The following is a 22,052-nucleotide window of genomic DNA, read 5'->3' as shown; positions in this document are numbered from 1 at the left end:
AATCCTAAAATACACTTTTGTCGTAAATTTCACGGCAGAAACGCAGGAATTCGATGAATAAAAGTCACATTAAATCTCCTTGTGTCTAGGTAGAAAGAGTCTCATTGACTTCAGCTTTTCGGTGGAAGAATAACCGATTACACACGCCATTACAGAAAACAAACATGCAGACTGACAACTCCAAAACACATATTCGCATTCATTTACAATTTGACTTTCCGTGACATTTTAAAACGGAACAGAGGTAAATCTTCGATGATTGATCGTCGTTGGAAATAAAAAATACTTTCCGTAAGATCTCTGTTTTTCTCTCTACGAGAAAATCGTCCCCTGATCGGTTAACTTGTGTGTGTTTCTCACACCAGTACTGCTGTTTCTTCAAAAGCGTATGATTTTTTTACTCTTCAATTGTCAGTGACAATTACTTTTCAAAAAAATGTTTGAAAATTTGTTCGGAAGCCTTTTAACTACCTTTACCAATCAAAATGTTTCCGCGAAAGCTTTCTCTTTAATTTGAATAAAGTTTGTTTTCTTTATAACTCACTCGCTATCAAATTGTTAAGTTCAAGGAGGATTTTCCCGTAATTAAACTCGTAATTGTAGCCCTAAATCATTCGGGTTCTTCAAATTAAAGAGAAAGCTTTCGCCGAAAAATTTTTATTTGTAAAGGTAATTAAAGGCTTTCAAGCACATTTTGAAAAATTTTTTTGATAAGTAACTGTCACGATGTGACACCTGTCAATTGAAGAGTAGAGAAGCATACGCTAAACAGCAGTACTAGTGTGACAAGCACACACGAGTTAAATGATCATGCGACGATTTTCTCGTAAAGAGAAAAACAGAGATCTTACGGAAAGTATTTTTCATTTCCAACGACGATTAATCATCGAAGATTTACCTCTGTTCCGTTTTAAAATGTCACGGAAAGTCAAATTGTGAGTGAATGCTAATATGTGTTTGGAGTGGTCAGTCTGCTTGTTTGTTTTCTGTAATGACGTGTGTAAATCGGTTATTCTTCCACCGAAAAGCTGAAGTCAATGAGACTCTTTCTACCTAGACACAAGGAGATTTAATGCGACTTTTATTCATCGAAGTCCTGCGTTTCTACCGGGAAATTTACGACGAAAGTGTATTTTAGGATTTTGAACTGGTGCTGAATAAAATTCTTTCTTAGCCTAAACTTATAAGTTCGTTTGGATCTGGTGCATGTCAAACCCATGTGTAGCTTAAAGGTCAAACAGGGATTGTCACTCACTAAATTGGCTCGCCATTAAGTCTTGTGATCGCCTTCGTATGAAATTGTTTTTTTGTTGTTGTTGTTGTTGTTAAGTCCGCGTTTTACTAGTCCGCGTTTTACTAGTCCGCGTTTTACTAGTCCGCGTTTTACTAGTCCGCGCTTTACTAGTCCGCGCTTTACTAGTCCGCGTTTTACTAGTCCTCGTTTTACTAGTCCGCGTTTTACTAGTCCTCGTTTTACTAGTCCTCGTTTTACTAATCCGCGTTTTACTAGTCCGCGTTTTACTAGTCCGCGTTTTACTAGTCCGCGTTTTTCTAGTCCTCGTTTTACTAGTCCTCGTTTTACTAGTCCTCGTTTTACTAGTCCTCGTTTTACTAGTCCGCGTTTTACTAGTCCGCGTTTTACTAGTCCTCGTTTTACTAGTCTGCGTTTTACTAGTCCTCGTTTTACTAGTCCTCGTTTTACTAGTCCTCGTGTTACTAGCCCGCGTTTTACCAGTCCGCGTTTTACCAGTCCGCGTTTTACTAGTCCGCGTTTTACTAGTCCGCGTTTTACTAGTCCGCGTTTTACTAGTCCGCGTTTTACTAGTCCTCGTTTTACTAGTCCACGTTTTACTAGTCCTCGTTTCACTAGTCCGCGTTTTACTAGCCCGCGTTTTACTAATCCGCGTTTTACTAGTCTGCGTTTTACTAGTCGGCGCTTTACTAGTGCGCGTTTTACTAGTCCAGTCCAGTCCAGTCCAGTCCAGTCCAGTCCGTGAAATACCATATGCCAAAATTTAGTGGTGAACAATAAAAACAATAGAGTGTTTATGTCTCGGAACTATCGGTCTGATAGTTGCCCCTTGGAAATTTTATGTTCTTAAAACTAGCATATTTGTTTTAAGAACATCAAATTTCCGCGGGGCAACTATCAGCCGATAGTTCCTCGACAGAAACACTCTATTGTTTAAATAGTGCCCGTCTACGGAAAATACCCGGATGGATAGTGCTCATCCGTGAATGATTTTGAATGGTTTGGCGGCCGCGAAGTTAGACAGATCGGAAAAACAGTGACTTTTCAATTCTGACAGGTCTAACGTATTATTTAGCCAATGTACGGTTGTGAATTATTGACATTTGTGACAGGCTGTACGCATGAATAAATATTTGATTGATCTGCATTTAGTGGGTTTTGAATGTTTTTCAACTGGCGCGCGGAAGAAAATTTAGCAGTGAACAATAAAGACAATAGAGTGTTTAAGTCTCGGACCGATCGGTCTGATAGTTCCTCGACAGAAACACTATTATTTAAATATAGCCGAGTTGCCATCGACGAGAAATTATGAACTGTGATCTCTCATAGGGACTCAAGGGCGTAGCCAGGGGGGTTCCTGGGGTGCCCGTGACCCCCCCCCCCCCCTTGGCAGGCCTTCTTTAGAGCAAACAACCTACAATATTCAGGTGGCAAAAACGCCATGACAGTATCTTGGCCGTAAAAGCCATTGTTGAAAAGCCCACCTTACAAAAAATTGGCTTTTTTGTAAAGTATTTTCGACAACGGCTCTTGAATTTAGTAGAGAGATTTAGCAAGAGGACGGGAACGTCAACTGACAACGGCGCGCGCAGCAAAAATGCCGGTAAGAAACTGGTTCGAGAACGTCGCCCCGTTGTGTTTCAGAAGTGATTTAGCAGTCGTTGCAACGAGACGTCAGCGCAATATCTGTTCTTCAATAGCCTGAACTCAGCTTTTCAAAGATCGCCAACACGAATTTTCGCTTTCACAAACGGCTTTAAGGACAACGAAACTATCCTCTTTGAGAGTGATGCAACAAGCGGAAACAGAGGATAATTAATATAGTTACAGAAAGTTAGATGTTTATAAATATATGAACCACATGGGCGATTAAACTCTATAATTGATCCATTCCAGGTAAGACTCGTGTCTGTTGATTCCTGTCTCGAATTTTAGAGCCCATTAGATATTTTTTTAGCGATTTGTTTTGCTGTCTTTTCGTTTTGTGCCATTCAGTTTTAGCACTGCTCATCTTCGCAATTTTACAAAGTATAATTTGGAAATCATCATCGTTTTTCCCCTTGTTTACTGAATATTTCTATTCATTCATGACGGTACATCTCTTTTGAACATTGAATACTTAGAGGTGCAAAGCATTTTGAACGGGGTTATGGCGAAACCATGTAGAAACCAAGCGACCCAACGGCAAAGTTGTTTATGATGAGTTCTTGTTTAACGCTGAAAAAGTTAAAGTGCACCTACACCCAAAAAATTTTTTTCGCTTAACGAAGTAAGCTTATTTTTTTGAGTATTTCTGCACAAAAATTTTTTTATTTGCTCAAATCTTCAATTTTCTATGCCCAGTCAAAATACGGAAAATCGGCCGCCATCTTGCCCCACGACCGAGTTTAAAGAGGAATGGCTCTAGTGGGTAATGTGACGTCAAATCGAGAACACGAAAGTCTGCTTTTCACACATTTTCACTTGTTTGGGAAGGTTGTAGTCGATAATTGTCTGAAAATATGCCGACTAAGTGTGTTGTAGAAGGATGTAGCAACGTGCGAAATTTGCAAGAGGGTATCGCGCTCCATACAATCTTCATACAACACACCTAGTCGGCATATTTCGGACGATATCGACGACAATCTTCCCAAACAAGTGAAAATGTGTGAGATGCAGACTTTCGTGTTCTCGATTTGACGTCACATTACCCGCTAGAGCCATTCTTCTTTAAACTCGGTCGTGGGGCAAGATGGCGGCCGATTTTCCGTATTTTGACTGGGCATAGAAAATTGAAGATTTGAGCAAATAAAAAAATTTTTGCGCAGAAATACTCCAAAAAATAAGCTTACTTCGTTAAGCGAAAAAAATTTTTTGGGTGTAGGTGCACTTTAAGGCAAGTCACCCATGAAACGATTAGGCTTAGGATAAGACTTGGTTTCGGTTTTTTGTTTGTTTTGTTTTGTTTCTTCCTTTTTCGACGAAGTTGTTCTAGACTGAATTAAATTACTTGATTTAGAAAGTCGTGTCGAAATAAAATTGATTGTCATTTACTTTTGTTGCGTGAGCACGACTTTCTTGTTTTCATCGGTGCTGATTAAAAAAGTTTAAGACAGTGCAAACCCGAGAAAATTCTTAAATTGTTAATCTTTGACTTCAATCCACAAAGCATTCATTCATGATCGGTAAAAACGACAACGACAACAAATAAATAAAAAAAAATTATGGTATGTAAGCTTCGTGATAGTTTATTTGATTGACCACTCCAAACTTCAACTTGCAGCATGGTTATTGGTGAATCGATTTATGATAAAATTCAACAACATCCTATTCTTAGAGTTTTCACATAGGCTTAAAGAAATGGATTAAAGAAAAGCCCTTTTATTGTCTAAAGCCTTGCTCACTCAAAAGCAAACAGAGTCCTGAAATCTTGGATCGCTTGCCAACGATTGTTCCAATTTCCTTTCGGGAATCCAGCACATTGCAGCGACAAGTTTTCAAAAATGCACCGATTAAAACAAAGAAAGGGACCCAGTTATCCTGAACATGAGTTTTGAAATACTTCCAAATAGTATTATCTCGTTTCGATCGATTTACAAGAGCACAATTGACGGAAATCCCAGACGTTCTGATCACGACGGGAAAACCAGCGAAATGACGTCCTGAACTTTTTGGGGAGAACGGCAACGCTAACACCGGAAGTTGAATGGTGTCGTGTCCAGACTATTCCGCGCGCTCTCCCGTTCTGAAATGACGTTCCCGTCCTCTTGCTAAATCTCTCTAATCTCTCTAATATGGGCCTTCATGCCGCGATAATACGACTGAGCCCTCTGACACACGCGGGAGAGCAGCGTTGTAAATGGCAAGTAGCCTCTGTGACCCCCCCTTTGAAAAATCCTGGCTAAGCCCCCTGAGACTATCAGTCATATGAAGAATCGACCACAAGATATTATGCAGAAGGGATCAACTACAAGAAGTTATACATTCTGTAATTTGTTTTCCGCTAGGAAACAAAGTTTACACTTCACACCCTTTAAACAAATAAAATTGCTGCATTCCATGGCACATTTTGAGTCCGCGGACTACCAGGAGTATGCAGTACCAATAGGTATTCCTACTAGTATATGATTTCATTTTTTTAACCGCTTGAAAATAATAAAATCAAAATAAAATTCAAACTTATGAAGTAGTTGTTTTAAAAGTCTTGTGTTGACATGACTCATGAGCAGTTCATGATGTTGTATCCGTTGACTTTGTTTTTACACGTTACATTAAAATTACGTTAAATCAGATTTTAATGTACTTTAACTTCATTCTCACCCATGATCCGGTCCGTGATCCATTTGTGATCCGGTTTAAGTTGTGTCGACGCCGAAACAGATGTTCTCTTTATGGCACGATTATCGCAAATGAATCCAACAGAAGATTTTCATTAGTTTTCGTATTTTAATGAAGAGGGTAAGGAACAAAGGATGAGTTTCAGCAATAGGTGATGATTAAGACACAAAATAGGTTAACTATGAGCTTTAGCAAGAAGTTAAAATTCATTTACAATTAATTTCAGACAGTTTGGAAGGGAAAAACTGTTTAAATAAATTGCTTATGCCAGGTGGTTGCAAGCCCACAATGTTCCTGTCCTATTATTGGCCTACTTCGAAACAAAATAAAAATTGAAGCCAAATAGTAATCGAAATCTGACATACATATTTTGATGCAAAATGTTCATCACTTCTTCTTTGTTGTTCTCGCCATCACGGAACAAAGTTTATGTTTAGCGATCTCCAATTTCCTTGGAAAGAATCGATTCATTGGCAGAGGGACAAATTGAGAAAGGTATTATATTTCTCTACTGTTTTTGTATCGTTCGTATCCCTGAATCATGCTTCATCCTTTTGTAATGTAGTTGCTAAAATGTTGATGAAGTGCTGTGAATAATTAATCCTCCCTGATGATCATCATCCATTTCATTTCAGTCGATTCTGAGTTGTTGTTTTAACATGAAAGACGTTCTTCAGTGTCATATCTATTTATCTTCTAATTCTGGTCTAGGAATGGTTGCGATAAACTTTAGATTATGATTGTGATAATACAATCTTTGCTTTATAAGCGCTTTTGGCATAACCTAACCAAGTATTTTGCCTCTGTATGCCTTACTTGTAATTAGCGCTTGATAAATTAACGCTACCATTTAAGTTAAATCTAAGTGATCGTCAGAGTTGAATTATCTTGGCACGTTCACTTGTTTTACTGAAGCATTTCCCAGCGAAACAGTACGTTGAAAGGGGGACAAATATAGGGCAGGTAAAAAAAGAAAAAAAAAAAAAAATTAAAAAATATCTCGAGGAATACAAAAGTGGGAGGTGTCACGTAACTTTATGATGGTATCTTGTTTTGCCATGAGACCGACACTCAAAGTGCGCTGTAAAAGTATCTATAAAAAAGCCTATTATGGGGGCTCTTCCACGCAGCACCTGCCGATTGAATTCTATGATGCATTTCGATTAATTTGAATCGTAGGCTCTTTAATTTTTTTTGCCGTTGCCCGCTGAAAATAGTTAAACGCTTCTCGATTGTTGATAACTTCTAAAACTTTTGAATGAAATAGCAAAGAGGAATCGATATACTCACAAAACAAAATGGAAATTCTATATTTTATGAGTACAAATTGTCGGTGTAGAGAAATTTTAACCACCAGGTTGGGTGGAGGAGTGGGGGGTGGGGGAGGATGAGGAAGTTTGTTTGACTGAGAGGGCAATAATGCGTTACCTGTCAAGAATAATGGAAGTGAATCATATAAAGAACTGATAAAAGCGATGTAAAAGACGAACAGTAGCATATGTCGTAAAGACGGACGGCCTCATTTACCGAGGCGCGTTAACCACGACGACTTGAATTATTCTCAAAGTACATCGTGACAGTATCACGCATTTTACTACCTCTGTGAACACATTTTTCATTCATAGATTTCTTTTAATTTTTATTCCCTTTTCACCAGACGCGGCATTCATTTGTTAGTTTAGTCAACAACAAAAATTAGTGCCGGTTATTTACACGAGGTACAACCCAAACCGCAGTTTTACGTAAGCAGTTGGCCTTACGTATTGTCCATCATTACTATCTTTCAGCCCTCTTGGTACTGTTCACAGTATTAAATGTTCAGATAAAATATTCAGCGGAACTCGACATACTCTAAGACGCGGTTTTGTTATAAAATGTCTAAACTTTAAATAACTGGCCCTTAATTTTCGCCGCTGTGCTGATACACAAAAGGACACCCAGAGGCACAGATGTACATTATAAAACTGTGAAGCTAGAGGCTTTATTTTACCGAGATTGGAAACAGGACACTGTTTTTTGTTTTGCTTTTTCTTTTAGTTTTTGTGTTTTCCAAATCAAAATTTTCTCTAAAGGAAGTTTACTTGAATTTTGTTCGTATTTCCGCTTCAAACTTTATAGCTTCAGAAGACTATACAATCTGAATCTACATTGCTGATCTGAGATAACATGAGGCGATGACTTGCAAATTTCCCCTCGAACGTATTTCTCTTTTTCTATTGACATGCTTGAAAATATTTTGCCATCATGATTTTGGATTTTTTCCTAGAAGGAGAAACGCCCAGGAACTTTTCTTCGTCTTTGAGACTTTGAACACTGTTTCTGCGGCTACCTGTAGATGTTCCTCGCTTAAAACGAGGTTTGTCAAGAGAAAGTAAAACCTCCTTCAATTGCAGGGACATAGGTGGTTTATACATGACCAAACTAATGATTATGTAAAGATGAAATAAACAATTTTTAAAAATCGAGTTTCCAGATGGGATTTGAACCCACGACCCTCCGTGATCTAGTCGGATGCTCTAACCACTGAGCTACAGGAGACTCTTATGGTGAGCAAGGGTCAATTAGTGGGTATTGACTGGAACCGCATCACGCGGCTACACAGCCAAACATCAGCTAGCGCATAGAAGCTCACTAACAGCATCACGCTGTCACATTAAAGCATCACATGCATTAAAGCATCACATGCAGCCAACCAGCCTCCAAAGTGAGCATGTAAAGATGAAATAAACAATTTTTAAAAATCGAGTTTCCAGATGGGATTTGAACCCACGACGCGTGATGCGGTTCCAGTCAATACCCACTAATTGACCCTTGCTCACCATAAGAGTCTCCTGTAGCTCAGTGGTTAGAGCATCCGACTAGATCACGGAGGGTCGTGGGTTCAAATCCCATCTGGAAACTCGATTTTTAAAAATTGTTTATTTCATCTTTACATGCTCACTTTGGAGGCTGGTTGGCTGCATGTGATGCTTTAATGCATGTGATGCTTTAATGTGACAGCGTGATGCTGTTAGTGAGCTTCTATGCGCTAGCTGATGTTTGGCTGTGTAGCCGCGTGATGCGGTTCCAGTCAATACCCACTAATTGACCCTTGCTCACCATAAGAGTCTCCTGTAGCTCAGTGGTTAGAGCATCCGACTAGATCACGGAGGGTCGTGGGTTCAAATCCCATCTGGAAACTCGATTTTTAAAAACTAATGATTATGTAACAAATTCCACGGTTTTTGGTGCGGGGTGAAGTGCTCGTTATCAAATGTTTATTAAACCAAAACCAATCAAATTTTAATGAAACCGTTAAGTATCTTAAATACTAGTCCTGCAGCTTCATGCTACGGAAACCGGAGTTAAGCGCCTGCCCGATGAGCCACATGGCTCGTAAGTAGGCTTAGTGCACAATACAAGTTACAAGTTTGGTGATTGCTGTCTTTTTTTAGGTACAATGTTTAACTTTTTTCGAAGCTTTGCTGTTTACTTAATAGACCACTTTCATAAATGGCTGCCGGATTAATATTCTTTTGTTTAAATTTAAATTAGCCCTACTGGCCTCGTTCTCCAGTACAAAATTCAAAAGAATACATTATCTCAAGCGAGGCCAGTAGGGCTAATTTAAATTTAAACAAAAGAATATTAATCCGGCAGCCATTTATGAAAGTGGTCTATTAAGCGGTCAAAATACACATAGACAACAAGCTAAGGAATATTTCCTTTAACAGCTGTTTTGCAGGGCATTTTAACATTATCGTCCGAAGCATTCCTGTAATTTCCTTTTATTTTTCTCTTTCCTCATGAAAATGTTTATTTTTTTTAAAGAGCTAATCAAGGCTGATTTAGCTTCGATTGCAAGTGGTTGCATTGCTGTTCTTGTTCATTTGCAGGTTTGCTAGTGGACATCGTATCCTCTCATATCCAGGCAGAAAACAAGAAGAGCCGGAAGAACTTTTAGCAATTGTTGCAGGTAATGTTTTGCTTTCTCTGGCTTTCTCCACTGCTTGTATGTCGACTGATATTGTCCTTAAAACTTCTCATCTTCTCTCTGAGCTTCGTTTCCCGGCCTATTATTCATTTTTCTGGGACAATCTCTCAGCTTCGGACAACAGTAGCCAAGATACCCCCTCCTGAAGGGCTTTATTTAATTACAAAGCCTCTGCTGTTGAAATGTTTGTCTTATGTTTCTTTTCAATTTCAGCGTCCATTCCTGAGGGTTTGAAGCTATGTTTTCCTTGATATTTTTCGTCACAACACTTCTCAAATTCACCCCTCAAACTGGAGCCATATTTCTTACCTACTGGTCGAAAAGGAATCACTCGGAAACATCCTTCCACATACCTTTCTCTTCGCTGGCGAAGGACCAAGTTCCGAAGATAAGTAAAAAGCTACAGCAATACTTTGACATAGCGAAAAACTACTCCCTAGACCACCGCTGTGCAAATGGATTGCCCATATCCATCGCGTGGCACTTATACTCCCCATACACCATTGTCTATCGAACCACGAACAAACAAATCAAGGGTCTAACTGTAGACGGAATGTTTCCTGGCATTCTGAAGGCCGCTGTCTCGGGCTGTTGTCACGAGGATACTGAAGTATCGTTTGGAAAATTTTCGAAGTCTGTACGGAGCGTGGAGAACGACATTGAAAAAGACACGTTTGATATAACGTTTCCTATCTACGGATACGACAACTCCGATATATTCAGGTAACTACACAGCATGTACACTGAGCGTACATTTATCTTAAGATCTGAAAGTTATTTTTTCCATGCAGAGATCAAACATGTTAATGTTGGCCAGTTTCAATTTGGTGTTAATCAAGGCAATTCTTTTTCTAAGAATCTACGTGTTATCTACTGGAAGAATCTACTGCTAGATGTAAAACGGTTGAAACATCACAGGAAATTGGCCCCATTTGTTCAAATGGTAGATAATTAACAAATGGTAAACACCACAGCGTACACTATTGAGTTATGGATGCACGTGGGAGGTTGCTAAGCACGAAAGAAGCGTAAGAGTCGCTCGAGGCGATAGCCTCGAGCGACTCTAGCTTCTTGAGTGCTTAGCAAACCTCCCAAGTGCATCCATAACTCAATAGTGTACGCTGTGGTGTTTACCATTTGTTTTATAACATAACATTGACACATTGCAGCTAAAGAGTTCCCTTTTATTTAACAAATCTTACGCGACCAGAAAAAACAAGCGCGCGCGGAAAAATAGTCTTTGCATTTGCTCACGTCAGCAGCGTACACCCATGGGCAAATAGGGGACGCTAAATTGACCAATCAGAGCGCGCGCTTTACTTTAGTTATGTTATAATTTTATTTAAAGCGCGGGTCAGTATCCATCTGTCAGAATACTTTTTCTGGAATATCAGTTTAACAAAGAGTTTCTATGTTGCTGTGCGTTTGTTCAGTACTACTTTACAGATGATGTCAAATAAGTTAAGAATACAAAAAGTGGAACACGAGGCGGAGCCGTCACAGATGTGACGTCATCTGTCTTTCCTCCGATTGATCATAAAAGGAGCTAATCAAAATACGTGCGTGATGCAGCGTGCTATGTAAAGAACGATGGATGGCTTTATCTTCACTCTTTGAACAACTGCGTCCAAATTCCAATCCATGTTTGAAATCAGTTGCTCGTTACATTACGTGTAGTCATGTGCATCACAGAGATCCCGGGCCATTAGGTTTTTCCTTAGGATAAAACGTTCGTGGTGAAAGCAAATGAGAGAGAAATGAGAGAAACTTTCCCGCTTATGGTGTAAACTATTGAAATGAAAAAAAATGCATACGGAGGACTAAGGTATTTGATAAATTTAGATCAGTTTGGTAAGGCCAGATGATCCATCAGGTTCCGTTCGCAGAGCCTAGATAGTTTTTTGGGGGTTGTTTGAGGCCTTTTTTACTACGACCTTTTTGAAAATAACTCAGCAGTCACTTTTTTACCTTTTTCATACCAGGAACCGGCCTTTTATCGGTATTGTGAAGGCACCTCGTGTTATTCTTCTTGTGCACAATGAACAGCCCGACAAGACTCAAACTCACATTCTGATTACAACAATAGCCAATGCTTGGCCAATGTTGGTGTTTATACTTGTTACAGCTTCACTTTCTGGGATTATCATCTGGTTTCTGGTAAGCTGCTTTTATTTTTTCAGAAATTGGAGTACATTTAAGACGGAAGATCTAGTCACCAAAAATGATATTTGGTTTGGTTCTGTGTTTGTGGTGGGTTCCTCCTATTTGTTCGATGACTTATACCAAAACTCCAATACGACCTACGAAACGGCTACTCTGAGAGGCTGAGGACAACAAGTAATTACTTTCTGTTGAGCTTGTATTAATAATATGTACTTATTTACCGAGTGGTAGAACTAGATAGGAAGATATTTGACTTGAGTACACGCGCGAGGCGCGTGTTTCATGACGGAGAGCCAATATATTCCCGTGCAGCCCGACCAAACTCAATCAACAAGCATTTTCTCATAGGACCACTAAATTTTGAATTTTTAGTAATTTTGTTTCAACCATAATAGGAAGCGATTTACGGGTGCACGCGGGACAACCACAAAAAAGATTCCTCAGTAAAAACTCTTCCTTAATTTTTCGAATCAAAACAAGAAACCTTAATTTCAATAAAAAAAAAACGCGAATTTTTTTATTCTCACTCACATATTCCATAAGTTTTTCAACAAAGCCATGTGTGCCGAGGGTCGGTCAGCTTTTTCCGGATCAGTACACTTCAACCCGTCCTGCCCAACGCACGTCAGCTTTCACAATGGTTTTCTATGGGATTGTGCACGCGGTGCTAGTCGAGTCATATGATAGTAAGGAATAATGAAAATTCAATATTTGAAAACGAAAAGTTCTTTTTGGGGCTCCTCCGCAAAGCATCCACTCTTTTTCGTTGAAGAGTTAAGAAGTTTAGCCAAGCAACATCCAAGAACTAATTTTTTCTCCTGCGTAATAGTTTGTTTGTTTGTCCGTCTCTAGGATCACACCAGCAACCCTGGAGAATTTCCACCACCATTTCTACGAGGTTCCTGGGAAGGCTTCTGGTGGGCACTTGTTACCATGACAACTGTGGGGTTCGTAAATTTTTTCTGTGGCTGATTGATCTCGGACTCTTGGTAGATTTAGTATTTATTTTGTTGTATTTCAACATAATGTTTATTTATTTAAGCTTTACTATTATCACTGATCTGATTTATTTATTGTTTTGAAACTGTCACCATTGGGAGGTTATTTATTCACATAGATTAATGCTTGACCCGTGGACTGCCTACCTACCTGGCAACTAGCTAGACTGACTGAGTGAAAGGCTGATTAACTGATAACTGACTTACTGACAGACGAATTAACTCACTGACTGACCGACCGACCGACTTATTGAGTGTTTGACTGATTGACTGACTAACTGACAGACTGACTAATGGCTAATTGGCCAATTGACTGATTGATTAATTTGATATTTGCTTCCTTTTATCACAGGTATGGTGACCGTTCTCCTAAGTCAGCCCTTGGTCGTGTGTTCTGTATTCTGTGGATCATAACGGGTGTTATCATCATCTCAATTTTTACAGCCCTTGTGACAGCTTCGTTATCTGCTAGCACCGTGAAAATTTTTAAAATTCATGGTTCAAAGGTAGTTTTCAACAATTTTTTTTTCGTTGAACAACGTCCTTCCCTCTTTACCTTTTCCTTCTTTTAATTTGTTTCTTCTACTGTTTCCCCTCTTCTTTGTCGTCATCGTCATCCTCTTTAAACACAACAGGGTTTTAACACGCTCAGAAAAACATCCACGTTATTTGAATTACAATTATTGTGTCAAGAATTTCACACGAGACTCAGTGTTAACCGTCGCCAACGACGCAAGACCTCTCGTCGACATGACATGTTAAGGCAACTCTCAGTTACAAAGGGCAGTGTGAAGAGTTCGCTATTCCCGCTTTCAGAAAACCTAAAATTTGGGGATTCCACGTTCTTTTACTGCAGAGGACGGTTTGGATAAACACGATGAGCTTCTTTGCAGATCTTTCTCTCTAATTCGTTCAGCTTTCTGTGTTCCCTCTCAAGTTATCTTCGTCTCTCAACCTGTTGGATATTTAAATGTGTCGTTTTTTTTGTTTGTTTCTATTTGATAACTTTTTTTTATGGATTTTGTCACATTCTGTGGCAGATCGGAGCAGTGAACGGAACTGAAGAGTTCAAACTTGGTGTGACCATGAATGCTGACATGAAAGGTATTACATATGCATCAGTTAAACACAGTGGTGTCAACCCACATCCATGTAATACCAACGATGCAAAGCATGAAGGTGTTCAAAATTAAGGAAATCGTTGACAAGACATTTCCTTCGTGTTTTGCTATATTATTCTCTCGCACCCTCTCCAAACCAAAACCAAATTCCAAGGCCCGGACATTTTGTTCAGTGCTTGACTCAACTTGCAAAATATCTACCCGTATTGCATGTTAGACCATCGAATGGGGTGTATGTGTTACTTAGTGGTCATTTCTACCGTCTTAGTCTTCCCTCACGTGATGAAAATGACGGAAGCTCTCTTGGCACACGAAATCGATGGTGCTCTAGTGGACAACTACGTCCTCACCCATTCGTTGAACCTGATTCAAAAAGAACCAATCAGAATCGAGAGGTACATCGATCACTCAATCACCTATGGAGTGGTGTTACCCAAGAATTCCTCAAGGTTGGAGAAATGTGTTCGAAGTTTCTTACGTAATCACCCTCGAGAGACATTTGAAATCATTGCTGCTAATTTGGTCCCTCTCAAGGTAAGAGTTTTCTGCGATTTTTTTTCATTTTAATTTGCCTCAATCTTCTAATTCTAAAGTCAGGCCAGTCTCGGTTCGCTAGAGTTCATTGATACCGTGAGATTTTTGTAGTCATCAACGTTCTTTCCATCCGTTCGAACAAGATATAAAACGAAACGAAACAAAGAGGGGGGGAAAAATACAAAACTAAACTTTACTAGGGCTCATATTAAAGGGCACAAGTGAAATGTCGACAAAAGGCACCATCTAACCGCTAAAATTTCTTTACATTTTATCAAGCTACTTAACATAAGTTTTTCTGCATTTTATTTGTATAGAATCCGACTGATGACGAAAACCAGCAGCTGGAAGCTGCAGAAGTTTTGTTATATGAAGAAAATGTCTTTTCTCTCGTTATGTACATCGGACTTGGTGTCGCTGCTGCGTTCTTCATCGGAGGCCTTTCTTGGGAATTCTTGTACCGCAGACCAAAAGCAAGTAAGCATTTCTGAGTTGTTTCTAGTTGAGGTATACTATCATTCGAATGTTGTTTTAGTTAAATTCATTCAGTCAAAATTCATCTTTGTGTTTCATCCTGACTTGCTGATAACATTATCCACTTTAACTTGAAGATTTGTGGGGATAGTTTCAATTAATGAGATAAGCTCAGAAAGATGTTTACGACAAATTGCAAAAGACTGACCTTTTTTGCCATCTGCACTCGGCTGTTTTCACACTCAAATTAAAATATTCGCATTAGATATGGAAGATAGTTTTATTTTTCTAGGGTTGATGTTGCCGGAAAAGTGGGAAAAGTGAAAAAAATTGAGTCATTTTTGCTGTGTATCGTTGCCATAAACTCGGCACCTGTTCTAATTTCGTTACTTTTGGTAAAAATTTTAGTATTTGTAATGCTTTTGTATTTCAACTTTTGTTGTAAACTTGTTATCGTCTTGGCCGTTATTGCTTTTAGTGTGGTGTTACACGAACTCTTCTTTGTTTTAACAGCCCACGATGAAGCTTGATGCAGCAACTAATTAAGAATACTCGATTATACATGTAAACAAACATTTTGCTTCCTGCAGGAAATCAGCGTATGCAGTTTGCTCCTAAGGGTTCTTACTCAGTCAGCGAGGACGAAGTTAAACTTCACCCTCACGACAATTCTAAAGATGCCACTTTGGACATTATGATAGCCGAATACCAAGTGTTTCATGACCGCTTGATTCAAGGATTGAAGAAGCTTCGCGATCAAGAATTAGCCGCTGACGGAAATGCTAACGGTCGCGCTCCGAAAGGGGATGATGAAACAGTCGCTGTGTAAAATCGCACTCCCTTAACCCTCAAACTGCCAGGATCAACTCAGCAATTGTCTCGTAAGCTCCCCATACATTTCCTCGTGGATCAGTTTGGTGAATTTCATTTTATATTATAATAAAATAGAGGGCAAAATTATTGAATGCTAATTGGTCAATGAAAAGGGTATTTTTTTTCTTAATTTTGCTTGAGAAGAGGGAAAAATTACTAGCTCATGATTGGTACTCAGGTTGCCTAGCAACAGCTTATGCTATCGAAAAGTTGTTGCTGAAGATTTTCTGTAACAATGGCGTCTCGTTTCGCGATAGTTGACGAGGAATATATCGAAGAATTAAAAGACAAGAGTAAAAACGAAAACACGAGGAAAAGCACGGAGTACTGGAAGGACGTTTTTAAAAGCGGCGAATGAAAGAAACTTCTAAGCAAAATTTAGAAGAGTACGAGAGCGATGTCCTCGACCGAACACTGGCGCAGTTTTATGCCAAGTTACGAAAAGAAAACGGGGATGAATATGAGCCTGACTTCCTGAAAGTAAGCCTTAAAGTAATGGAGGCATCACTGGAGAGATGTCTAAAATCAAAAGCCTATCCAAAGTCCTGGTATCCGTTTGTGCAAAAATAAAATTTCATTCAGCTCATTCGTGCGTTTGTGGCCATTGATTCTCTGTCAACTTTAAATGTCTTCCTATGACTGATTACGGAAGAGCGCATTCAGAAATTCAGTAATTTTCTCCTCAATCTCATTGACAAGTAATCGCAATGGGTCCTCGTAAAATTAAGGATCACTTGTGTTTTCAGAAGTTGTTGAAATTGCCCTCGTCGCTTCGCGATTCGGGCAATTTCAGCAACTTCCAAAAACACGCGTGATATTAATCCTTAATTTTACTCGGCCCCATGCGATTACCTATACAAATTGCACCCTCCAGCTGATGGGTTCGTTTCTTCCTCATAGGCATCGCCTATGAGCTGGATAATGATAATAATAAGTTGTTAAGAGAAGCTACTTTTCGATCCCCTTGGGAGTTAAGAGGTGAATTTAATGTTCTCTTTTAGGAGATCATTATACAAAGAGGATATTACATGGCCGCTTGGGGATACGAATTTTATCTTCGAGTGCTGAAAGTATCTCTCACGAGTGAGCGCAGCGAACGGGTGAGAGATACTTTCAGCACTCGAAGATAAAATTCGTATCCCCAAGCGGCCATGTAATGTTCTGTTTATTATATTGATACTGATGAAATTTCCACATAAAAGACAACTTTTTTTATTCATTTTCGAAACAGCAAAAAGTGGTCATCTTTTGCAAAATTCTTGTCACAGAAATGCTATGAAACTCGGATATAAAGTTATAAAGGGGAAATAAAGAAAATAATAGTTCTATTTTCTGTTTGAAAAAGTCAAAATTCGAATAAAGAAGAGAAAAATTTCAAATCAACCGACCGCGCGCCTGAGCGAGAAGCTCTATTGTAATTGGGTAATTATGTTGGTAACCATGGCCACACCAATATCCTCACACGTGAAAGATGAAAATAGTATATTCACTGCGCGCGGTGAAGATATGATTTTTTAGTAAAAGGAGAAATCCTGGTATTTCATCAGTATCTCTATAATAAATTGCAATATACATTGCAACAGTCGGCTGTTGCAATGTATATTTTCCTCAATACTGTTTCAAATCAAGGTGGTTAATTTGACCGCTTTGTTTAATCTTTACGTTATAATACGTACAACCTTCAGGTTTTACTAACCCCTTAACCTGAATTGTAGGAATTAGAAAATTTACTCTTGCAGATGTTTTTATTTTTGCATAAGGTAAAAGTATAATGAATAGCATAACGGTTTTGTAGGTGGAACATTAAGTTTGAACTTAGAGAAGAAAAGGGGTGAGGGAAGAAAAGGTTAAAGTTAATACGAACATTGTGACTCATCAGCTACCTTATTCGCGTCGGTTTTGAGGAACCACCCACGCACAAAACAAGTGTGTAGTAAAACATCCCCTACCCACCATCGACTGACTTATATGGGATGTGCCATCGTATTCAGGAGTGTTGGCCTTTCGTCGCTCTGACGAAGGGTTGACTCTCGAAACGTCAGCTTTGAATCTCTTTACGGTGGGCCAATTTACATTATCAACTCAGTTGACAAAACCAAATTACCTTGTTATACTACCCCACCGGACGCAGCATCCAGTGGCGGATCCAGGGGGAGGGTCCGGGGGTCCGGAACCCCCCCTTATCAGACCTGACGCTTACAACTTTGAGACTGAAATTCTTACATCGACAGGATCATATATTTTCTTTTTAACGGGCTGATTTTTTTTAATGAATCCAAGTAAACGATAAGCGGCCAAGGAATTATAACGTGCAACCGCGACTGGCGGGAAGGGGTGTGGGGGAGAAGTAATTTGCCTCAAAAGAGTCCAACAGTCCTTTCTGAACCAGAGTTTGAACCCCCAATCAAAAATTCCTAGATCCGCCCCCGGCACCACCGTTTCTTCAGAAACTTAATCCCTTTATTGAAAGGAGAATAGTTAGGTGCACAAATCTACTTTGAAAAATGGTATAATCTGCTTAACCTTTTGAGCTAAATATTAGAGCGTTGGTTAGTACACTTTTCGTTTTCCCGGTCGATATTGTGTTATGGATATTGTTTTGTAAATGGGCTGTTCGTGATAACACGAAGTTAGCCGTATTTAAAGAGTCAGTCGCATACAACGAAGGCTGTACTTTTCGATTAAGTTAAGTAAAATAAAAACTAAGGCAATTACAATGGACACTGGGAACTTGCAGTAAATACCCTTTATCTTAGGGTCTCGTTGTATTAGCTGTCTGACCAAAAGGACCGAAATGTTCAGAACTACAGTTCAAGAATATTTCCTAACCCAGCACAACCGAGATATTTGCTTAAAGGATTTTTTTTATTCATCTTCTAAGTGTATGTACATAAACACCGCGTAATAATGAATACTCACTTGATAATTGTTTAATGTAAGAGTTAGGTCTTGTTTCAAGGTTGTTCAATAAAATCTTTTTGCTTATTTTTCATAAGCGATAATTACAGGGAACATCTTTGATTTTGGTTATCGGACAGTACTGCGTTCGTCCGAACTTCGTGAAAGGTCGCTATTCGGACACTCTTGTGTTCGTTTCTTCTCCGTGTGAGGTCGGTAATACGACGGCCATGTATTGGTTAGTTCCTCCTGAGGGGCCGGTAATCTGACGATACCGTGTCTGTCAGTTCCTTACGGGATACCAGCTTTGGTATTTTCCTCAACAGGTTGAAGGTCTTCCCTATCATCGCCGTTGTTCCAGGTTCGATTGAAATGGTTTGGAACAAAGGGCTTCACTTTAGTAGGAAAGGTTCTGCCAGTTTTCCGGGGATACACTAAAGAGTTTTGTCGGCGACATTCACGGATTTAAGTTTGCCTTGAAATTTGGCCACCAAAAGACTCAATGATTATTATGTTTTCAAATATTTTATTATAAGTTATGGTTTTCTAGGATATTTGGTTAGTATTGTTCTAAGTGTTGTAACGCGTGAATATATACACACGACCCAACACCCGAGGCACGAGGCGTATCCTTAATGCATTTTGAGTCAACGAAATTGCAAAATTTTGCCCAAGGATACTCAAGCAACACTTCCCAAACGTTACCAGGGTAACGGTATAATATGGACTATGGATATAGAGCTTTATTTACAGAAAATTATATTTAACCAACACTTCCCGGTCTACTTACAACGTAAATAAGGTAACTCATTTACTCTTTATTCGTAATAAACTGGCCTGCTCCCTGTTGGCTTGTTAGCCGAATTGGTAGAGCGCTGCACTAGTATCGCAGAGGTCAGTGGTTCGAATCCCGTACAGGCCTGATATTTTTCAGGTCTGATTTTCGCTATTGCATAAATAGCGCTCTCTACTGCGAGGATCGTGCATCATACGTATCTATAACCACAGTTCAAAACATATGAACTTTCATATATTCATTGTATCTGATTTATTATCACGGGTTTATTACGAATCAACTTAACGGCCTTCTCCCAGTTGGCTTGTTAGCTCAATTGGTAGAGCGCTGCACTAGTATCGCAGAAGTCAGTGGTTCGAATCCCGTACAGGCCTGATATCTTTCAGGTCTGATTTTCGCTATTGCATAAATAGTGCTCTCTACTGCGAGGATCGTGCATCATATTTATCTTCCAGAAATGTTGTTTACTTGGTCTCGTGCAAGAAATGCAATTTACAATATGTGGGTTCTACTTCCACTGAATTCAAGGTGCGTTTTCGTAATCACAAGTCATCTATGCGAACAAACAAAAAAACGTGCGAGCTTGCAGTCCACTTCAGTTGTACCAAACACGAAATTTCTGAAATTAATTTTATTGTTATTGAGAAAATTACCAGCCAAGGGGACGCAGCTTATATTGATAGATTATTACTTACGAGAGAGGCCTACTGGACCGCACAACTTTGTACACTTAGTCCCCACGGACTTAACAAAAGACGCGAATTCAGATCCAAAAATCGCGTCCGCTATAATACGTAATTAGGGCATCATTTACACAATGTACTGAAGTTCTTCGCAACCAATCGTGGTTATTTCGCCCCTTGCACATTCTTGCCTTTTACTCATTATTATATCCTATTATTTAGGTCTGGAGTGCATTACGCAATACTATTTATATTTCTTAAGTTTAGTATAAACTCAGGTCATTCTGTAAACCTACTAGGACTTTTAGTTTTTAGTTTTTATGTACATACGTTCCACCTGAAGAAGGCCGAAGGCCGAAACGTCGCCACATTAAAGCTGGAACAGTTAGGAGTTTGCTTCATGTTTCATCGTTTTACACTTAGTTTATATATATATATATATATACAAACTATACAAGCAATATAAAAATGCATCACTATTGTAAAAAGGCCATTGCCGGAAAAAAGCTAGTCTTTAAACGCTCCGTCCTGCATCTCGGCAACTGTATACGATGGCTAGACCTCAGATTACACCAATGGACAGCGTTACGCCGGGGGGGGGGACATTCGAAAAGAAGCGCGAGGAGGGCTCGCATGCTTTCTCAAAGGTCTTGTTGCATAAGCACAACCTTCTTTCTGAAAGACTAGGGATGAAGCCTCTGCAAAGTACCGTTTCATAGTCACTTCCTGGAAAACTAATCCTTAAGGCACGTTTTTGAACACCTCCAGTTGCTACTTGAAGTGTGACTGTATACTGCTACTCCAAACTTGGCAAGCGGACTCTAAAACTGATCGCATAAGGGCGCAATATATGGTGATGAGCTGATTCGGGGGGAATCTAGCCCGTTTCAAAACCCTTAGCAGGTATAGACGTTTACACGCCTTATCCACAATCTCCGCTCCTCAAAGTGCGGGTATACGCTGGTTACTAAGTCGCGATTAGTTTAATTTTCAGTTGCATCTGATTGTTTGAGTGAGAGAGTGGCGCGAGTTTTCTAGACCAATCATTGAACGAAGTGCAGTAAAACCATTGCTCTCCCGAATTAATTCAAATCTCAATTTAAAATTGTTCTAAACTTCGAAAGTGGCTAATTAAGACATTGATCGTATGAAATTCAGGTCTTACCACTGAGCCGTAAACAATGAAATGATGCTGTATACTGGCTGATAACGAGGCTGTTACAATGGCGGTGAAAATGGCAATGATGATTATTCCAACCAGAATCCAGACGAGCAAAAGATTCGTGCTAAAAACGACTTGGGTGCACGGTCGCCATATCTAAACAGTAAAGGTATGTTCTCACCATCACAGTGTCTGCTATTGACTAATTATCTTAAGATAATATTTTTAAAACATAACGGAAACAACAAATAACTAAAATGAAATATGATATCTAAGATTAGCAAGAGCAGAAAAACACGAAATAAATTAATGAGCGTTAATGATGATCGTTGATTTTGGCGAAAATAGCGAGTTATAGAAGATCTAGGAATAAACACAAATTAAAGATCTTCCTACTTTTTTACTCACCCAACCGTGGTCATGGTGACGAACGCCCACCAAAAGCCTTCCCACGTGCCATTGATAAACGGACGCGGAAAATTCATCTGGGTTTTTGAGACGATCCTGTCGGGTAGAAGTGTGTGATGTTTAGGCCAGTCATGGTTTATCGCAAGGGTAGGGGGAGGGGAGAGAGCGGAGGATTTTGAGAGGATCACGTGGTTTTTAGGGGGAAGAGAGGGGGATCAGTCGTCGAGTATAAAAGGGGGGGGACTATAGAAAATTAACTGCCAATTGCCTGCTAACGAGGGAGAGGCATCGGATCATTGGAAAAGAGTAGCCTAAATGGAGATGAGATAAATTTCATCGTGACAAAACCAAAATCCTCCCACTCTCCCCCCCTTTTCTTTCAGGCGATAAATAATTACCT

The 22,052-nt window shown here is 39.4% G+C and overlaps 1 protein-coding gene across 1 annotated transcript; it reads left to right on the top strand.

Moving 5' to 3' along the window:
* The first annotated feature begins 5,944 nt into the window (after positions 1-5,944).
* On the top strand, positions 5,945-18,710 carry LOC148725707 (uncharacterized). The gene is made up of 10 exons (XM_088731615.1): positions 5,945-6,064; positions 9,445-9,524; positions 9,756-10,265; positions 11,525-11,699; positions 12,558-12,652; positions 13,056-13,209; positions 13,744-13,807; positions 14,093-14,358; positions 14,676-14,835; positions 15,423-18,710. Exons 3-10 carry the CDS (start codon positions 9,781-9,783, stop codon positions 15,659-15,661), a joined length of 1,638 nt encoding a protein of 545 aa, XP_088587741.1. The 5' UTR covers positions 5,945-6,064; positions 9,445-9,524; positions 9,756-9,780; the 3' UTR covers positions 15,662-18,710.
* The last annotated feature ends 3,342 nt before the right edge of the window (positions 18,711-22,052 follow it).

The sequence above is a fragment of the Stylophora pistillata genome, chromosome 8, assembly GCF_964205215.1.
Source record: "Stylophora pistillata chromosome 8, jaStyPist1.2, whole genome shotgun sequence".
In the NCBI taxonomy this organism is placed as follows: domain Eukaryota; kingdom Metazoa; phylum Cnidaria; class Anthozoa; order Scleractinia; family Pocilloporidae; genus Stylophora; species Stylophora pistillata.
Note: the sequence above shows the minus strand (reverse complement) of the source record. Positions and strands in the feature narration are given on the sequence as shown.

What these genes read in the sequence shown, in the direction of transcription:
- LOC148725707 (XM_088731615.1), top strand. Translation starts at nt 9,781, where the DNA reads ATGTTTTCCTTGATATTTTTCGTCACAACACTTCTCAAATTCACCCCT. An exon ending in GTTACCATGACAACTGTGGG is followed by an intron (nt 12,653 to 13,055) that starts GTTCGTAAATTT and finishes CTTTTATCACAG; the next exon opens with GTATGGTGACCGTTCTCCTA. An exon ending in GTACCGCAGACCAAAAGCAA is followed by an intron (nt 14,836 to 15,422) that starts GTAAGCATTTCT and finishes TGCTTCCTGCAG; the next exon opens with GAAATCAGCGTATGCAGTTT.